The 20,530-nt window shown below is 31.2% G+C and overlaps 1 protein-coding gene across 1 annotated transcript in view; it reads left to right on the top strand.

Annotated features, from left to right (window-relative positions):
• Positions 1–1,007: 1,007 nt before the first annotated feature.
• LOC143048146 (protein mono-ADP-ribosyltransferase PARP14-like) overlaps positions 1,008–20,530 on the top strand; it is a 37,003-nt gene continuing 17,480 nt past the window's right edge. The window contains exons 1-8 of the mRNA XM_076221650.1: positions 1,008–1,067; positions 3,826–3,901; positions 9,202–9,378; positions 12,391–12,654; positions 13,066–13,308; positions 14,446–14,682; positions 15,142–16,881; positions 17,434–17,910. Coding sequence (XP_076077765.1) covers positions 3,862–3,901; positions 9,202–9,378; positions 12,391–12,654; positions 13,066–13,308; positions 14,446–14,682; positions 15,142–16,881; positions 17,434–17,910 — 3,178 coding nt within the window. The 5' untranslated portion in view covers positions 1,008–1,067; positions 3,826–3,861. The remainder of the gene's footprint in view (positions 1,068–3,825; positions 3,902–9,201; positions 9,379–12,390; positions 12,655–13,065; positions 13,309–14,445; positions 14,683–15,141; positions 16,882–17,433; positions 17,911–20,530) is intronic.

A 20,530-nucleotide genomic window follows, 5' to 3' on the forward strand; every position in this document is an offset into this window, starting at 1 on the left:
CACAGAACGTAACCAAAAGTTAGCGTGCAATAAATTCTAATATTGCACTAGTGCAATAAATCTTCAAAATTCATGACGTCATCAACGTTTAAATCTTAGTTTAAACCAAGTTTTACTTTAAAATATTATATTGCTATACAATAAAAGGGTTATTGCATGAATATTGGGGAATATTGTCCCTCGTAGAACATATATTGCACTCGCAAGCTCGTGCAATATAAAATTCTACTCGGGACAATATTCCCCAATATTCATGCAATAACCCTATAATATTATTAAAAAATCAACCTGAATATCTAATATTAAATATTCATTTTTTATATAAAAAATAAGTCCATTCATTAATATTAGAAAAATTATTTATTAATATTAAAAAATGATTATTTAATATTAATAAAGAGGATCTATTTTTTAATATTAAATATTATTTTTTAATATTAATAAATCGAATTTTTAATATTAGAAAATAAAACCTATTTCTTAATATTAAAAAATATTTATTAATTAAGGAATGACTGTAATATTTTTTCTGTCTATGAAGAAATAACATATTAAAAAATTCGGTGCACACTGAACATGACTTAATTATGTCTATGGGCTGATACGCGGTAATTATGGAAGTAAATAGGGAATAAATTGCACAACGGCTTGCCATAAGGGACTATATAATAAGATTTATATCTTTTTATGAACTAATCACGGTGCACAAAATTTGAGCTATATTATACAATCAAATGAGTTACAAAATAAAAAAAAACATTAAATGATTAGAACAACTTTGAAGGATTACGTTGTTGTATGGTCTTTTAAATAACTTGGTTTCGGTTTTCTTCTACAAATTCGCAGCGCGTACAATCTTAAATGAACGTATTACTTAATGTTGCAAATTCGAACTTTTTCTACTTTCACTTTGACGTTTTTGGAAAGTCCTTTATATAATTAGATTGTTCCTTAATAATTTTAGGAAAGAGGAAGTGATCTGTTGTCTGGATAAACAATGAAGAAACAACGAATCAACGAGACACCACAGTTGAATGTAGAACACATCTATAATTATTTCGTTTGAAGTAAGTAAATTTTACATCATTCCGAATCTTGCTTTTGTTCCTTTAACTTAAATTTAAAATGACTATTTGATATTATAAGCATTACATGGAGGACAAGTATAAACCTCTAGCTCAGGCAGTTTTTTTATAATTTTTTACACCCGTTTACTGGACGTATTAAGGTATACAGTTGTCCGTATGACATTAACCATGTTAACTCAAAATGCTTTACCCAATTTGCTAGTCCAAATAATTATGACGTCTTAAAAGGCTATTATATTTTTTTCTTTAACGCCTTACTTCAACTTTTACTTGAAGTAAGGCGTCAAAGAAAAAAATTATAATAGCCTTTCAAGACGTCATCATGGTCATAATTATTTGGACTACCAATTTGCATAAAACTTTAGTGAATTGTATATGGGCGTTTTTCAATAAAAGCGTACATTTCAGACCTTAAAAAATGGAAAATCAACTTGTCTATAATTTAATTTCAAGAGTTATTTTGAATACCTCTATAATAGACCTGTTTGTAAACAAAAAGTGCAGTCTTAAATATTCTTTAAAATGATATTATTTTCATAATTTGTGTACTGTTTCGTAGGCGACTTTTGTCCCCTACGAAACTTCTTCTAAACACACATATTTTTTTTCAATTTTAAATGTTTCCTATAGACATTCCAGTTTGTTTACTTTAAATACTAGAAAAATATCATTTTTTTTCTGAATTAGAAAATCATTTTTATCGATAAAGATTAGACAGTACTTCACATATGAAGGTTCAACTCATGTTACGTAGTGGACATTTTGATGCGTTTCATAGTGGATAAAACCGTTTCGTAGTGGACAAAAAGTTTCGTAGTTGACATCAACCCTATTATATGTTAATAAAAACATAATAAAAATTACATGAAACTAACCCTTGTTATTTGTTTTGCACGAATATAATTGAAAAAAGATTAAAAAAAGACTCCATGGTAGTGGTAGTGTCCACTACGAAACGTTTTTCTCCCATACTTGTTTCGTAGGGGACCGTTTCGTAAGGGACGTATTCGCATGCTTTATTTTTTCACCACAATCCCTATATTGCAATAGTAACAAGACTGATTGTATTCATCAAAGCATTTATCAAGCTGTACACTGATATTTTTTTCATAATTTTAAAACCAGATACTGAAGGAGATTTGACCCGTTTCGTAGGGGACATTATCAAAAATACGGTATCACTCTGGTCCATTTGATGTGCTCAATTTTTCTTACCAACAATTTAATTGCCGTTATAAAAGCATCACTTCTTTTGTAAGACCCTAATGTTTATATCTCTTGCAAACAAAAATTACATTGATTTTATAAAACTGTTTATTGGCAAATTTTAATGACTTCGTTTCGTAGTGGACAATTTGTGAGGGACATACCTTCTGAAATTAAAAAACCTATATTGAAAGATGTTTTAAATTATTAGAATATGTTGGCTCTGAACATACTTTTGAATTATTAAAGAACTTATGTAAAGTAAAAAAAACATTAATTTCTTCATTTTTTTACGATATTTTAGAGTATGAATGTTGAACAGGCCGTCTAGGGACATGCCATTTTGGTTGTTTTGGACCATTCAGGAGTTAATATCTTATCGAAGCCTCTAAAAAATAAACTGTTTCTTTGCCTAAAAATGTTAAATCTAATTCAATGTACTGACTGCACAAAAAATTACTTTCAAAGATCAAACACATTTTTTTTAAAGTGGCTGGGACAAGAAAATACGTTTTTATTGAAAAACGCCTATATATTGACGAAAGCTCCCTTTCATGTTTCATAAATTTTAGATTTTACGTTTCTGAGAAATGAAGTTTAAAAGATTCATTAAAAAAGTGTTTTTTTCCAGTTTGAGGACAAAAAATAAAAGTGCTTTCTTCGTTTTGATTTAACAATAGCAAGAAACTTTGGTCAATTGCTTTTATTTATTGACATGAGCCCTCTTTTGATTTTTATAAATTTTAGATTTTGCGTTTCTGAGTTACTGTGGATTCATTAATATTTGTTGGATACCAATTTTCGTGGGTACAGGAGAACCAGGAATTTAAATGTTCAACGAATTACAAATTTTCTAAAGGAATGAATGCAGTTAGACTTTGCAGAAAACACGAAATTAAATATCCAAGAATATGCAAGTTTTCCTCAAACCTCGAAAATTGATATCCATGAAAATAAATGAATCCAGAGTACTTATGGGGTTTTATTCAATAAAAAAAAGGGTGATTTTCCAGTTTTCGGACAATAACTGAAAAATTCTTTAAGCAGTTCTCATGAAACATAAGTGAATTGTTAATATCTATTGATGTGAGCTCTCTTTTGATTTTTAGAAATTTTAGATTTTACATTTCTGAGTTATGGGGTTTATAATTCATTAAAAAGAAGGGGGAATTTTCCAGTTTTCGGACAATATCTTTTAAGTGCATTGAGCAGTTATCATTAAACTTTGGTGCCTGGTTTATATCTATTAAGAATACTTCCCTTAAGTTTTTCATAAATTTCTGATATGAAATTGAGAAGTTGTTTAACTTTATTCTTAGAAAACATGACGGGTAAATCATGTGCTGTTTATTCAACATGATTGTATTGAATTTTGATACTAAGAAAATATTATCAGAACTGTTGTCAATTATTTGAGCTTTTGGAATGTCTAATAAATGTAAATGCTATTAAAGTAATAAATGAATAAAGCATTTTGTACATTTTAATGCAACACAACCACTGACTGCATGCATTTTTTTCCTCTTGACAGATTATAGAATTTAAATATTTTGAAAATAGAACTAAAATGGCCACTACAGTTTCTAAAGGAAATGAAGATATTGAAGGTAGGTATTATTTATTACAATCAGGATTTAGAAAAATAAGAATAACATCATATATATACTCAGACGTATATATATATATATATATATATATAAAAGTCTATAAAAAGGACCAACCAGCAAATTTACTATGTACCGGATCGTCTAGAATAGGCGATACTATGCAGATAAGGAAAAAATTATATCAGTCTAAAGATTTGCACAAAGGTACTGATATAAGGTGTTATTAAACGAAAATGTTGTTATAAAATCGTGTTGACAAATATTTCGGCTCAACAAATGGCCTTCTTCTTGTGTCACAAGTTTGAACAATACTGATACATAATGTATAAGGTGTGAAAATAGATCAGGTGATAATACAGGTAAGTTTTGGTCGATTGATTTTAATCCTGAATATCATAATTTAAACAAAACACTATAAATCAATATACGTGACTGTGTATATTAACAATAAAAATAAGTGAAAACAAAACTTTTAGTATTTCTTATTGATGCCGTTTGGGTGATGTACATTAAGTTCCTTTATCCAAAAGCTTTCCCGAACCTGTCGCTGTGCATCACTCCAGTGAATGTTCTGTTCAATCACTAGAATTTTCATGCGGTTAAAGTCATCAAGTTTGTGATCTGACTGTCTGAAGTGCTGAGAGACTGGAAGAAGTGGCTTCTTAGATATATCACTCCTATGGCCATTGAGGCGTTTGTGGAAAGGCTGCTTTGATTCACCAACATATTGGAGGCCACAATCCGAACATTCTAGTATGTAAATAACATTCATACTTTTGCAGGTAACATTGCAAAATATCTTATAGTTATTTTCGGTTGCCTTACTGTGAAATGTTGACGAATGCTGCATCTGTAAACAGCATTTGCAGCGTTTTTCTCCACACGAACGACATTCTCCAGAAGTACTTCTATTATCAGACACTTCAGCCCGCACTAGTAGGTTCCGTAGACTACTAGGTTGCCTAAAAGCTATCATTGGAGGCTCAGGGAAAATCTTGGACAGTTTGGAATTCTTTTCAACTGATTTCCAATGCTCACGAATGACACCAAAGCTGTTTTTGAGAGATGGGTGATAAGTTAGAACACATGGAGTCCTTTTGCTTTTCTTTTTAACTTTGTATTCCAATAGTTCACTCCTCGGAATTGACTCCGCTTTCTGAAAGCTTTTTTTGATATTTCTGTGTTTGTAGCCCCTTTTTTTCAAGCGAGTTTCAAGTTTACGCAGTTGTCTTTTAGTTGTTTCTGTGTTGGAGCATATTCGCTTGACTCTAAGTGCCTGACTGTATGGAATGCTCTTCTTCCAGTCTCTCAGCACTTCAGACAGTCAGATCACAAACTTGATGACTTTAACCGCATGAAAATTCTAGTGATTGAACAGAACATTCACTGGAGTGATGCACAGCGACAGGTTCGGGAAAGCTTTTGGATAAAGGAACTTAATGTACATCACCCAAACGGCATCAATAAGAAATACTAAAAGTTTTGTTTTCACTTATTTTTATTGTTAATATACACAGTCACGTATATTGATTTATAGTGTTTTGTTTAAATTATGATATTCAGGATTAAAATCAATCGACCAAAACTTACCTGTATTATCACCTGATCTATTTTCACACCTTATACATTATGTATCAGTATTGTTAAAACTTGTGACACAAGAAGAAGGCCATTTGTTGAGCCGAAATATTTGTCAACACGATTTTATAACAACATTTTCGTTTAATAACACCTTATATCAGTACCGTTGTGCAAATCTTTAGACTGATATATATATATATATATATATATATATATATGTACGTCTGAGTCAGTGACAACTCTACAACAGATGTATCCATCGGATCGCCATCAATGATGGTGAGACATGGCTGTGTACATAATGTATATACAACTCGTCTAAACATCAACCCAACAATGTTAGATCTGTAAATTTGCTTTCGCAAATTTTTGGTTCTTCCCTCGCCGGGATTGTATATGTTTATATATATATAAGATAATGCATCCATTTTAAGGATACAACCTCTATAACTAAAAATTGTTTTGCTTATTCAATATTGAAGAAGGTCTACCTATATTTGCTTTATTCCTTATCTAATTAGCACTCATTTAACCAGCTTTTTCGATATTATTATGTGGTGGAATACTGGTATTCTGATATATCTTAAGTACTTATTATGTAAGATTTTAAAAAGAAAAAAAATCATTATATAAAAAGAGAACAATTTTGAAGAATCTGTGGTTAATACATTGAATAACAGTGCCAACACCAACCTCGTTTTTAATACCACATTTAAATATAAGTTGTATCTTTTCTTTTGATGTTTTAATGAAATACTTCGCTTAAAAAGTGTAGTTGACGGAAAACCATGGTATATTATATCTGAAATTTGATGCTGTACCATACTTTCATAATTAGATATGCAGCTCAACTAGAATCCAAAGGAAAGAAGGCAGAGCTTATCTATTTGTACAACAATTATACATTTTCATGTTATTCAATGGTTGAAGCTCTGCCCCATTTTTTTTTTTTAAAGATAATTGCCTCTTACAGTGACTTGACTGTTAGTGTTGCTCTCCACCAATTGCAACTCATTCAAAATTTTGACCAAATTGCCATTTGTTTTATTAAACAAAATTGTTCAACTGGTCAGAATATTGAACAAATTGTTCAGTCAAAATGTGAAAGTGCAAGGTGATAAAATAAAATATACTTACAATCCTATAAGACTTTTTTTTTTATCTTTATTCAATTCTTCAACATATATATATACAACAGATATATTACATATATTACACAAAAATATTACAAGGCAATGTTTTTAAGTATAATCACAGAAATAATGAGCACAGTAATTAGAAATTAAATGTTATGACACCTTCGGTTTCCTGACTTTAACTCAACTTTAGTGATGTTGTGACAAAATTAGTTTATCAGTTTGTATAGTTATATTATAGTCATTTCCATGCTGAAGAGGAACACAAAAATATGTGTGAAATAACAATAGGCTATTGATAAGTTTTCAGGGGAGATAACCTAAAATATTATTCTTTTGAATAAAGACTTTTTGAAAGAAAAGTTATTATCTCCTCCATGGAAACTTCCTACAAACATATATTGCAATTTTACACATATTTTACTTAATATGAAATGTTTTAATTCACATAATGTCTGATTCTTATAAATATAGAATACTTTTAGAAAGAAAAACTATATGAAAGCTTAGTTTGGACAATTTAATAGCAATTCAAATAAACAGTTCCCCTTCAGCATGGAAATGAATATAATATAACTATACAAACTGATAAACTAATTTTGTCACAACATCATTAAAGTGGAGTTAAAGTCTTATAGGATTGTAAGTATGTTTTATTTTATCACATTGCACTTTCATGACTTGGCTGTGGTTTTCTACAGCAGTTGGTTCAAATTTCTGACCAGTTGAACAATTTGATTTTATAAAACAAATTGCAATTTGGTCAAAATTTTGAATGAGTTGCAATTGGTGGATAGCAACACTAACAGTCAAGTCATTGTAAATATAATAAAATTGAACGATCATGAACATAGCTATAATTTGTTTTTATTTTATAACTAAAATCAATAAATCATTTTTAACACAACACACCTCACTTTTAAGTCAAGAAACCTTATTTCAAGTTTACGATAGGATTTTTCACGAGTTCCTTAAGTTTTTAAAAATAATACTGAAATTTTCTTTTTTCAGTTCTGAAAATTATAAATACAAAATTGTTCCTTTGCAAAAATTCTAATTTATTCATTTAAAATTTTGGCGTTGTCTAATTCCAGTAAAACAAATAAATATAACCAAGTGGTCAGCCAGACGAACACATTTTTTGATAATTTTACTCTAAAGATCATATCAAAATCGTAAAAAACATGAGATTATATTTTGCGATCAAAAAGGGGGGAAGTATACTATTTACGCTCTTGGATCCTCCACTGTTTTAAGTGTTTGGCAATTGTGCTTTAAATAGTGTTTATATAATATAATTTAAATAATAAAATTTATAACATAACATCAATTTAGAAAAAAGAAGATGTAGTATGATTGACAATGAGACAACTCTCCATAAGAGATCAAATGACACAGAAATTAACAACTATAGGTCACAGTACAGCCTTCAACAATGAGCAAAGCCCATCCATATTATAGTCAGCTATAAAAGCCTAATTTATGTACAAAAAATGAACGAAAAACAAATATGCAACATAAACAAACAATGCATCCACTGAATTATAGGCTCCTGATTTGGGACAGGCACATATACATGCAGAATGTGGCTGGGTTAAACATGTAAGCTGGATGCTAACCCTCCCCTAACCTGGGACAGTTGTGTAATAGTACAACATAAAAGAGAAATATAAAATCAGTTGCAAAAGGCTTATATCATCAGATGGATACAAATAGACGTGGCTGGGTACTTGTATATATCAACAATAAAACAACACTTAGTACAGACCTGAGAGTACTTGCAGTTACTGACAGCTAGTTCAAAGCCATTAACAACTAATTAAAAAAAATCATGCATCTTAGACTATCAATCAGTACACATCCAACATCTAATGGATTTAGTGTAAAGACGTCATAAACAGTCAGAAATAATATGACCTTGTGTAATGCCATTGATTGATGAGTTTATCAGGATCATTTTTAAATTTCCTGGCACGGTACGTAAACAACATTTCTGTAAGAATTAGGATGTGCTTGTCGTCTTACTCATTTAACATATTTAAACAAACTCATCCTTCAGATTCATTTGTTTAAATATGTTAACTCGAAAGAACCATGGTATATAATAGTATTTAGATGTAAACACATGATGACTCAATTTATTAAATGTACCTATATTAAAATGTGAGGTATCTATACTTGAAATTGAGACATGTAACATTAATTGGTAGTCACATAGAAAGAAGACATCTTTTTGCAAATCATTCTGAAAAAAAGTATTAATTATTGCCTGCATAAATCGTCTATAAATTTATATTTAAATTATTAGAAAACAGAATCTACCACCAAATCATGCAATTTAATATTTATCCACTCATGTCATTTAATTTGAAATATTTAAAACGCTCATGGTGCCACGCCTTCTAAATTTGAAAATTTAACTGTCTCGAGTGGATAAATATTGTATCACATTTGATGCAGTGGTACAATCTTAGATATTTATATGTATTAAAATTACTTAGTTTATTTTTATTACAGATTAATCTATGACATGTAATTTCTTCAAATCTTTGACTTGACATGCTTGAATTTCTTTTTATTTAGAAGATGTTCCTACTAACAGAATAAAAGTATCCAATTTGCCAAGCAAAGTCACAGAAGATGAAATCAAGCATTTCTTTGAAAGCCGTAAAGTCTCTGGAGGTGGAGGTCGCGATGTGGAATTTGTTGATTATGAAAAGGAATCAAACACTGCATTTGTTACATTTAAAGAAGTAGAAGGTTTGCTCAGTACTTTATTTTTATACTTTATTCTTGACTGGGAAAATCACATGAACATGAGGTGGGGTGTTAATGTTTTTGCAGAGGGGGCATTAAGTTTTACCCTTGTCTTTCTGTAGGTGTGTCAAACTGTACATCAGTACTAATCTGTACTTTCGTACTTTTTTGTATGTTCATACCTCTGTATGTCCGAAAGTTGGTTTCTCTAACTTTAGTTTGGTTCAACTGAATGTTATGAAACTTATACACAATGATTATTACCACAAAACATAAATTAAGTTTGAATTTTGGTGGCATCACTTTTACCGTTCTTGGGTTATGCCCCTTTATAAACATTGTTTGGGGGAATCCCCTTCGTCACCCAACCCCCTTCTGTTTGAGAACTTGTAAGGTAACTTGAAAATGGTCAAGGCCCCCACCCCTAAGCTATATAATGTTCATGTATTGGACAATATAACAAATAAAATGAAATATAGGGGGAGTCCCTTGGGTCATCCCACCACCTCCTGTTTGAGAACTTGTAAACGGTTGAGATCCAAATCCCTAAACCTTATATATTCTTATATGGGACAATAAAACAATCAAATGAAATATTGGGTGATTCCCCTGGGGATCACTCCCCCTTTTTTGAGAACTTGTAAACAGTTGAGATAACCATCCCTAACCATATTTATTCCTGTTCGTCATTTCAAGAAGATTCAAATGACATACAGGATCAATCTCCTAGGCATCACATATGCATATCACTTCACTAGATTAAACCAATGTGTACTGGACAACCATGGGAATGACGATTTATGGGAGCTTTGTTTTGGAGACTTTGTAACAGCATCCAATTTTTGCTTGTTTATTATAAAATTTAATTGATGCTAAAAATAAGTGTAGGTTAATTGAATTTACTCTACTTATTTTTTTTATTATTTCTGGGCCTATACAAATTTCCATTTACGGATCATTTTAAAGAAAACATATAAATCTATCAAGTAGTTTCAAGCCCATGCAAGAATCTTTGACCAACTGTTTTATAATCAGCTGTCATTTTATTCCAAACTTGGGATGGAGTGACATTATTGATTTGGGATGAAGGTGGAGGTCATTTACATTTACTATGGGCAGGTCAATAAGACCTCACCTCTGATCCCTGTAGTAGTAAATATTTGTCTGATTTGTATCTCATAACTTTTGTACTGAAGGTACTAGGGAAGCAAGTCCATTCACACTATAACAAACTCATTCTACATCAACTTGTACCACTTAAACATGTTAGAGTCAACTGGTACCAACGTTAACTACCAACTAGCTAGAACAACTGCAATCATTGCGAACTTGTACCACTGCAGACTTACCATTAAAAAAATATACATTGAAAACCTTGATGAAATATTAATTAATTTGCCTTAATAATCGATTCATTAAATAAACATAAATGTACAATATACAAATTTTTAATGTTTGTTCTTTCAAATCTTTAAAAAAACCAATTGAAGCAACACTGCCACAGTTTTCATAATTACGTTTGCCTTGGTAATTGGTTAACTGCCTAAAGTGTTTTGATTTTTGTTTCAGTTCTCTAACTTAATATATCCTCAACCAAATGTTATGAGACTCATAACGAATACTTCTTACCACAAAACTCTGATCAAGTACAAATTTGGATAGTGTCATATTTACTGTTCTTTATATGATATGCAAGCAGGGGCATCATATGTGTCCAATGGACAGTCATTCCCCATTTATTTTCTCTAATACTATATACATGCCAGGCCCGTAGCCAGGAATTTCCAAAGGGGGGTTCGTTGGCCTCAAAAACTCGACTTTTACAGTCACAATTCGAACAGAACGTTGACTTTAACAGTCATTATTTGTTTTCAAGGGGGGGTTCGTCCGAACCCCCCGAACCCCCCCTGGCTACGGGTATGCATGCAATAGGTCAACCTCATTTTTACAGTTCATTGCTCAATCTTTAATTTTTGTGTTTTGGTCTGCTTTTCTTAAATAATAAACACTAGGCCAACTATATGTGTTGTATATAGAAGGATTTTAAGCTGTGCATGTCTGTCTGGCGTGGTTCATCTGACTTTGACCTAATTTTCATGGTTCATGGTTCATTGATCAATGTTTAGTTTTCTTGGTTACAGTATTCAGCCGTGTATAGTACACAGCTATTTATAGTCCGCACCCCCTTTTCATCACCTTAAAATCGAGAAAAAAGTTTTGTAAAACAAAAGTTTTTTTTGTTGTTTTTTCAACTTTTGGTTATTATCTAGAAACAATATCAGATTCAGATGGATAGAAATTTTAAAAGTAAAATGTCCTGAACAAAAAAATCTTCAGATAAGCCAACTTAGCAGAAAGGATCAAATGACCACCTATAGAAGATATTGGCCTTGAGAAAGACACATTTTACTCTTTTTGTCATCAACTTTTTTTTTTAAACTCTGAAACTACTGAATTAATTGTCACCAAACTTTACCTCGATGTTCCTTTTAAAAAGTATCAACTTAAATTTTTTATGTTTTGCTATAAATAGAACAAAAGGTAAAATACAGTTTTTGGCTAGTTATAGATCTAAAACTAAAGCAGTTAGAGCAAATCTTTCAATATTTAGGTAGATAGATTTTTTTCTAAATTACCCCTTATAAAGATATTGTATTTGAATATTGATGCTACACCTTTGTGCATTTTGTTTGGAAACTAGCATTGATAATTAAAATAAATCTTTTCATATTTAAAACTTTTAATAAAATGTTATGTACCATAAAGTCAATATCGAGAAATGTTAATAAGAAAAATTGTCCTCTTGTTTTTTGACAGCACGAAATCTTTGGTAGACAACTATTAACACCATTCACTCGACCATGGTAAAACCTTGGAAATCTTTCACAACCTTAACAAGAATATACTTTACTTTATTGCAGACCTACCTATCTTTGAATATTGAATATTAATGCCTTCCGTGCTTTTGAGGTTTTCGTCTTACATTAACACATGTGTGATTTATGTTTGTTGTAGCTGTAGAAGCAGTTCTATCCAAAACACCTTTATTATTTGATGAAAAGACAACAATATTAATAGAAAAAATATATGTGGAGGATGATCCAGACGTTGAGGATTACAATAGATGTACTATTGAGGTAACAGGAATGAGCCAGTTCTCTACTAAAAATGGTGTTAAGTTATACTTCGAGTCTAAAAGAGGTGCTAATGCAGATGTTTTGAGTTTAGACTATGTTGAAGAAGAGGAAATGTACCTTATCAAATTTGAAAGTGAAGAAGGTATGTACCATTAGAATGGTTAAACTAGGATAATGATATCAAAATATTTGTAGACTAGTGTTCTGACTTGCAAAACTCTACATGAGTTTTTGCTGAGAAAATTGAGAATGGAATAAAGTAAAGTTTGCTGTTTCTTTACCAGGAGAGATTTGATAACCAGATAAAAAGCTGCTAAATGTGGGAAAACTATCAGTACTACACCACTCTCATTTCTACAAACAAAAAGAGATGTGGCATACATGTTATATGTTTCAATGTGACAATAAGCTGCACATTTCTTGGTAACATACATCAAGAATTGACATGTAACAAATTGATAAAATTAAAATTTTCCAAATATTCTCTGGTAGATCAGCATGTTCAACATAATTTAATTTTCACTTTTAATTAGAAGATCCCTTTTGATTTCAGTGGTTGATGATTGTTTGACGAAGACTCACAGATTAGATCAGACTGATTTATATGTTAGAAAACATATTCCTCTTCAACCAGATGCTACTTATCCAAAACAAGCTTTTGTTTCTGGCTTCAATATGAAAACTACAGAGGAAGCTCTAAGAAACTACCTCGAGGCCAGATCTAAAACTGATGTAAAACAATTTATATTTGGAGATATTGAAGGCACAGCTATTGTTGAATTCAAAACACAACCAGGTATAATATTTTTTATTGTTTAACAATATTAGATGTTCACCACAAGGGAATATATGAAATTAGTGTAGATTTTTCAACTTCAACCATTTACTAATTTACTTAAATCACAGCTTTTGTCAGGGCTAAAATTCATCATCAATGCATAAATTAATACATGTAAATTAAGTTCAATATCTCCATACTATCGTTTTCTTATTACTAATCTAAAACAATTGTTTATGCCAATTTTATATATCTTCACTGATTTGAACCAACCATTAATATTAAAATTGTGCAATAGTTATCTCCCTTGTTTATAACATATAAATTGTTACTTATTAAAGTGTCAGTAATTCTAGTATCTTTTCAAAAATATTTCTTTAGGAATATGGAAAAACAGTAGGAAAATGCATTGTCTTTCAGATAAAAGTTTGTCTTGATGTTTGCAAATTTTAAAATCATCAATTATAACTCAGACTCATAAAACAATAGCAAAGTTACACATCCAAGATCAACCTTTGTAAATAAAGTTTATTTGTACAGATTTAATATTAATTGTCAAAGCATTGCTCCATAGACTTTTATTTTTGTTTTAAATTTTGTAAACTTAAATAAAACTTATACTCGATAGTGATTGTTCTTATTCTCTTTTATTTGCAACAAAAGTGATGTCCAACTCCATTATTTGTTTTGTTGTTGTTGAAAAACAAATGAAGTTATGATGATGGGAGTTTTTGATAACATTGACTGGCTATACAGGTAAAAAAAAAATGAAGTTATATCTTCTAAGCAAATATTTATATGGTCCAAGAATTATGTAAATTAACTCACTGTCTTAAGGTGGTACCTAACACTACAGGGAGATAACTCTGTAAAGTCAGCTTAACGTTTTAATTACGTTGTGTTGTAAAAAGAATATGAAGCTTCTCAATGATCAAAATTGGTTTTTGTCAAATTGCTATATAACCAGTATAATTTTTCTGACAAAACGGTTGGTTCAAAATTTTTTAAATTTTTGTATTTTTGTTTACAAAATTTTATAAAAATTAAACGAGCCAAATTTATTTTAGTGAAAGTGTTGGGTACCACCTTAAGGTTCATCAATGTTCATAAGATGTGTAATTAAGTGATATAAAAGCTTTTGTTTTCTCTTGGCAGACATAGAAAAGCTCACTTGTGAATGTAAGAATAGACAACTTAATGGATGTTTTCTGAAAGTAGAATCTGTTCCTGTATCAAAGTCAATTATTGTATCAAATATTAAACCAGGGACAACCAAAGATGCTGTAATGTTCTACTTCGACAATGAGAGAAAGTCGGGTGTCACAGGAGTAGAGGAAGTCGACCTTGACAATATGAATAATACCTGTATAGTTGATTTTGTGGACTGTGAAGGTGAGGCCAAGGTTAAATTTGAGTATATATCTAGAAAAGACCTTATTATGTTGCAAAATTGCATTTGATCAATTTTCTTTTTGGACAATAACAAATCATGAAATTCTCATAATTTCTACAAAAACCTGTAATCGTCTATAGGAGAGAAAAAAAAAAACAATAATTTATAAAAGGAGTTAGATATTTGTTTGGGAAAGATGGTTACTAAAACATCTAACCTAAAATGAATTGGAAAGCCAAATCAATTTGAAGTTTAAAAGCATAAACAAATCTTGAATAGCAAAAAGTTGTTCCAAATAATTAGGCTAAGACAACCTACATGTATACCTTGGAGTCTTGAAACAATAGCCATATTTTTACCTCTACTTTTACTTTCCAAGACTCTCATAGAAGTTATTTTTATGGCCAAAATCAAAATTGCAGTTAAATTTTCATTTGATGTTTTGATTATCATTTCAGCCCCTTTAACAGCTTGTAAAAAGGAACACAAAATAGAAGGAAGTGTTGTCAAAGTTGAGATATACTATAAATGTCTTGGTGGCACTGCTACTGGAGACGGACCAAAATTTAAACCACTGGACCCTCTGAGTGTAAACCTTGATATCAAGATAGTCCAGTTCCTGTGTAATTCTGATACAGCAAAAGAGGATGTGAACAAAGTTTTAAAACCATACAATGCATGCATTCCAAAGTGGCCTGCAGGTAAAAGTGCTACAATAACTATAATATGTACTCTTACAGCTGATACAAAAGACTGTAAGAAACTTGTCAAAACTTGGGAAGATGATGTTGGAAAGTGCTTAAAAACATTTGTGGCTACTTTACATGTAGAAAAATGTGAAATGTTGCAGGATGCATGGACACCAGTGATTGATAAACTAAGGAGTGTTAATATAGACAAACCTGATTTAGTGGCTTTGAGTGTTGAGAAAAAGGAATATGAAATTTATATAATGGGATACAAAAAACAAGTTACTGATCTTTCAAAGAAAGTCAAATCAATCATATCTGAAGTCTCCGCTGAGATTGAGAAAAAGAAACAACAAGTCAAAGAAAAGGCCTCTTTGAAATATCATCAAATTGCCATTTTGGTTTTACGTGATTTTCCTAATAAGATTATGAAATCCTATAAAGAACTTAAGGTAGAAGCAGATAGTGACAAACTTGTAGTCACATTTGATGGTTTAGGCAAAGATGTCATGGAAGCTAAGCTAAAGATGTTTGAAGACATTCAGCATATTGCTTGTGTATCTGTGGGATCATTATCTAAGCAAATGGTAGAATTTGTAGAATCATCTGAAGTTTCAAACTTTATTAAAGAGCAGTTCAAGAAAAAGAAGAAAATTGGTGTTTGGGAAATATCTGAAGGAAGTTTGACAATGTATGCAATGTCTGACAAGGACGCCCATGAATGTATAAAAATATACAAAAACAGTGTGGTAGAATCCTCTGTAAGTATTGATGATGCTCAAAGTTCTTTGATGAAAACTGACAAGTGGAGGGAATTAGTTGATAAAATTAAAGGCAAATGCCCAAATCAAATAGTTCAAATTTTGCATGACTCAGATGGAAAAATAGTAATTTTATGTACCCTTGAAGGCAAAATTGGCATGATAAGGGAGGACATTGAGGATTTTCTACGGGATAATACAGTGGAGAATGTCTCTTTAGAGTTATCACCAGGAGAAATGAAAGTGATCAATTTACATTTTAAATCCAAGTTTGAAGCCATTGAAAAAGAATTTCAAAAAGATAAAGTTCAAATCAGCCTTGGAGCAAAATCTGTTGTCATTATGGGGAATTCTAAAGGTATTAAAGGAGCAAAAATAAAAGTAGAAAATATTATTAAAGAAATTTCAACTCAAGAACTTACAGTATCTAAACCTGGTGTCTTCAAATTTATTAAAACTGATCAAGGTAGACGAACAGTTAGTACAACAGAAAAAGAAGTGGGAGTCATCATCCAAACCTTAATTGATGGTGAAGATGAACTGACCAAAGATGGAGATACTGTATTGTTTAAACAACCATTCATAAACCCTACTGGTATTACACAGATAGCAAAGAGTAATGTGGCAGGCAGGTTGGTTGTTGCTGTTCTAGGGGACATAACTCAGTTGGAAGTAGATGTTATTGTGAATGCTGCTAATGAAGATCTAGACCACAGAGGAGGACTAGCTAAAGTTATTGTCAATAAAGGTATTGAAGTGATAACAGATATTCAACTTTTTTTCCTCACATTTTTCACAACTAAAATCTCTTCAACAACATGTTCATTGATCGTCCTGAATATGAATGCAATATTTACTACTAATATTGAATTTGAATCTTCTTCATAATCAACCAATTATTCAATATGAAACTAAAAGATTAAGGCAAGATTGAGGATCAATTGAAAATATATGCTAACAATGAAAAAAACACATAAATTGAAAGTTATATAAATGATCTTAATTATATGTTGACTCACACATTAGCTTTACAGTTTACACGCAAATCTACATAATACTTCTTTATAACAGTTGACAGTCATGTGACAGTTCAAAATATTGAGACTGTGCAGAGTCATTGTGAGTTAAACTGTTGAATTCAATATTGTGAATTTGAGTACTTGTTTTTGATGCCTTAGCATCCTAGCTTGTACTCGAGAGTACTCCAATAATGTATGGTTATTTGTATTACATTGCAACAACAAAACTGATACTTTACCTATATTAATTGCAGTTTTTATATTTTTCATTTTTTCTTTAGGAGGAAAGGACATTCAGACAGAATGTACAAAGCATGTAAAACAGAGTGGAAAGTTATCTGAAGGTGAAGTCTATTGTAGTAAAGCTGGAAAATTAAAATGTAAAATGATAGCTCATGCTTTTGGACCTGTCTGGAAAAATGGCAGAAGTAATGAAGAGGACCATCTACGAGATTGTGTTATGACAAGTATGGATGAAACACACAACCGTTCAATGTCATCCATTGCGATTCCAGCCATATCTACAGGCATCTTCGGTTATCCTACAGACAAAGCCACTAAAGTTATTGTAGAAGCTGTGCAGGACTATTTCAAGCAGAATTTAAAAAGTAAAATAAAGAATGTTTATCTGTGTGATGTCAAAGATGTTACAGTTAAGCTTTTTGTTGATGGGATGAAGAAATATCTTGGTACTGCCAAGCTCCTTGCTGACCCAGAGGAAACAATTAACCCTTGGAAGAACCATGTACAACCTTCAGGTAATGGAGATCAAAATTTTGTTTAAGTAACCCTTAAAAACAAATGTATATACTAGTTCAGAGATAATGAATGCCATTCTAAACTCCAAATTATACACAAGAAACTAAAATTAAAAATTATACAAGACTAACAAAAACCAGAGGCTCCTGACAGAGGCGCAAAAATGCGGCGGGGTTAAACATGTTTATGAGATCTCAACCCTCTCCCTATACCTTTAGCCAATGTAGAAAGGTAAACGCATAACAATCATGACAATAAAGTTTGTTCTCCCCAAATATAGTTTCCCTGTTTTCAAGTAAAAGTATAACTTATTCATATATTTTCTGGTCCACTCTCATTTCACAACTTAAATCTGCCATATTGATTAACTATATTGTGATACCTTGAAAATTTAGGGATTTATATTGATTGAATAGATAATTTTTTTATAACAAAATGAGGACTAAGTTCTTCTTAATCAAGGTTTATAGAATTTATAAATATTGCATAAAACATTCAAATACAGTTTCTGAGTTCTCCTTAAGTCGTGTGAGTTTCACAGTAAGGAACATAGGGTTCATTAAATAAAATTGAATGACAATTTACCAAATAACTATTTTCTAGGCAGTTAAGGTGGTACCTAACACTACAGGAAGATAACTCTGTAAAATCAGCTAAACGTTTTAATTAAGTTGTGTTGTTAAGGGAATATCAAGCTACTCAATGATCAAAATAAGTGTTTGTCAAACTGCTATATAACCAGTGTAATTTTTTCTGATAAAACGGTTGGTTCAAATTTTTTGAAATTTTTATATTTTTGTAAAAGGGTCAAAGTAAATACTTTCTCAAAATTTTAAGAAAGTTAAAGGAGCCAAATTAATTTTAGTTAAAGTGTTGGGTACCACCTTAAGCTGCCTTATGCGAGCACCCTAGATTTGTGTTCCACCCAATAAATGCTGAAATACGGGCAATTGTTATTATCTAGCTGGATATTATGTTATTTATAACTAATTGAACAGTTTTTTCATACTTTTAATTCTGGATTACAAAAAATATGACCAGAAAAACCTTAAATGATTGTTGAATCACCCAAAAGTTTTGAAGTTGCACATAGGAAGAAGAGCACATTAGGAATCCTTATTTAGTTTATTATCCCTTGAGCTTTTGGCTAAGAAGTCAAAGAACAAATGTTTCAAAATAAGAAGACAAAATTTGGAGGCAGGGGTTCAAATTAGCGGTGGTCCGAGGTCTGCGACCTTCCACTTTTGCAGACGGACCTTCCAAGTTCAATTTGAAAGAAAATAAAAAAAATAACTTTGCAAACCTTTTTATCAAAGTCTCCTAATTAATAAACGATCTCAAAACTTATTTTCATCATTGTTATTCATGACAGCGATGTTCATTTTGTTCATCCGCTAGCTTTATACAGAAAATCGCCGACAAAAAATGTGTAAATTTGAGTAAAATCGTATCTGACAAAAACAACATTGAAAACAAAATGGATGCCATGAAAAGAACAATATCGGAACTGATTCCGGAAGCGGATAAGCGTAATTCCGGGTTTTGGCGATCAAATAAAAAAAAATTCAGACAGGTGACAAAATACATCTATGCATGGTAAATAAATATAAACACTAGAATTGAAAACCAAAAGATATATGTAAAAGAAAGAAAAAGCAGAAAATATTTTGTAAAGAAAGAAAAAGCAGAAAATATTTTGTAAAGAAACTCAAAATTACTTTTTGACAAATTTTAATGTCAAAATCCAATACAATGTGACAGCTGGGAACAGTATATCTAACAATATATATATGTTCCTGCTGACAGTATAAATTTTCTCTATCAGTGATAAATGTTTGTAATACATGTTAGATGCTTTTAAAGTGTAAATATTTTACTGCAATTTCAATGGGTTTTTTTTCCTCAATTTTGATGGGTCAGTTAAAATAGCTGGAAGTTTCTTACTTTATTTTCACAAATAGTGCAACTAACTTATATGATACCTGAATGTAAGCAAATCATATGATATATAGGTGGAGTCCTTTGGGCCACTCTACCCCCTCCTGTTTGATAACTTTGAAACAGATGAGATTCCCACCCCTCAACCATATACATTCATGTATGGGACAATATAATAAATCAAATGAATTATAGTGGGAGACCATAGGGTCAATTTACACCCTCCTGTTTGAAAACTTGATAACGGTCAAGATCCCCACCCCTAAACCATATATATTCATGTATGGGACAATATAACAAATCATATGAAATATAGGGGTAGTCCCTAGGGTCGTCCCACCCCCTCGATTTTGTGTGTGTTTTTAAAACTTGGAAACAGTCAAGATCCTCACCCCTTAACCATATATACTCATGTATAAGACTATATAACAAATCAAATGAAAAATAGGGGGAGTCCCTGTGGTCACCCCACCCCTCCTGTTTGAGAACTTGAAAACAGTTGAGATCCCCATCTCTAAATTAAATGAAATATAGGGGGAATCCCTACGGTCATCCCACCGCTCCTGTCTGAGAACTTGGAACCAGTCGAGATCCCCACCTTTAAATTAAACCATATATATTTATGGTCACCCTACCCCCTCCTGTTTGATAACTTGGAAACAGATGAGATCCCCACCCCTC

This window comes from Mytilus galloprovincialis, chromosome 10 (assembly GCF_965363235.1).
Source record: "Mytilus galloprovincialis chromosome 10, xbMytGall1.hap1.1, whole genome shotgun sequence".
Lineage (NCBI taxonomy): Eukaryota > Metazoa > Mollusca > Bivalvia > Mytilida > Mytilidae > Mytilus > Mytilus galloprovincialis.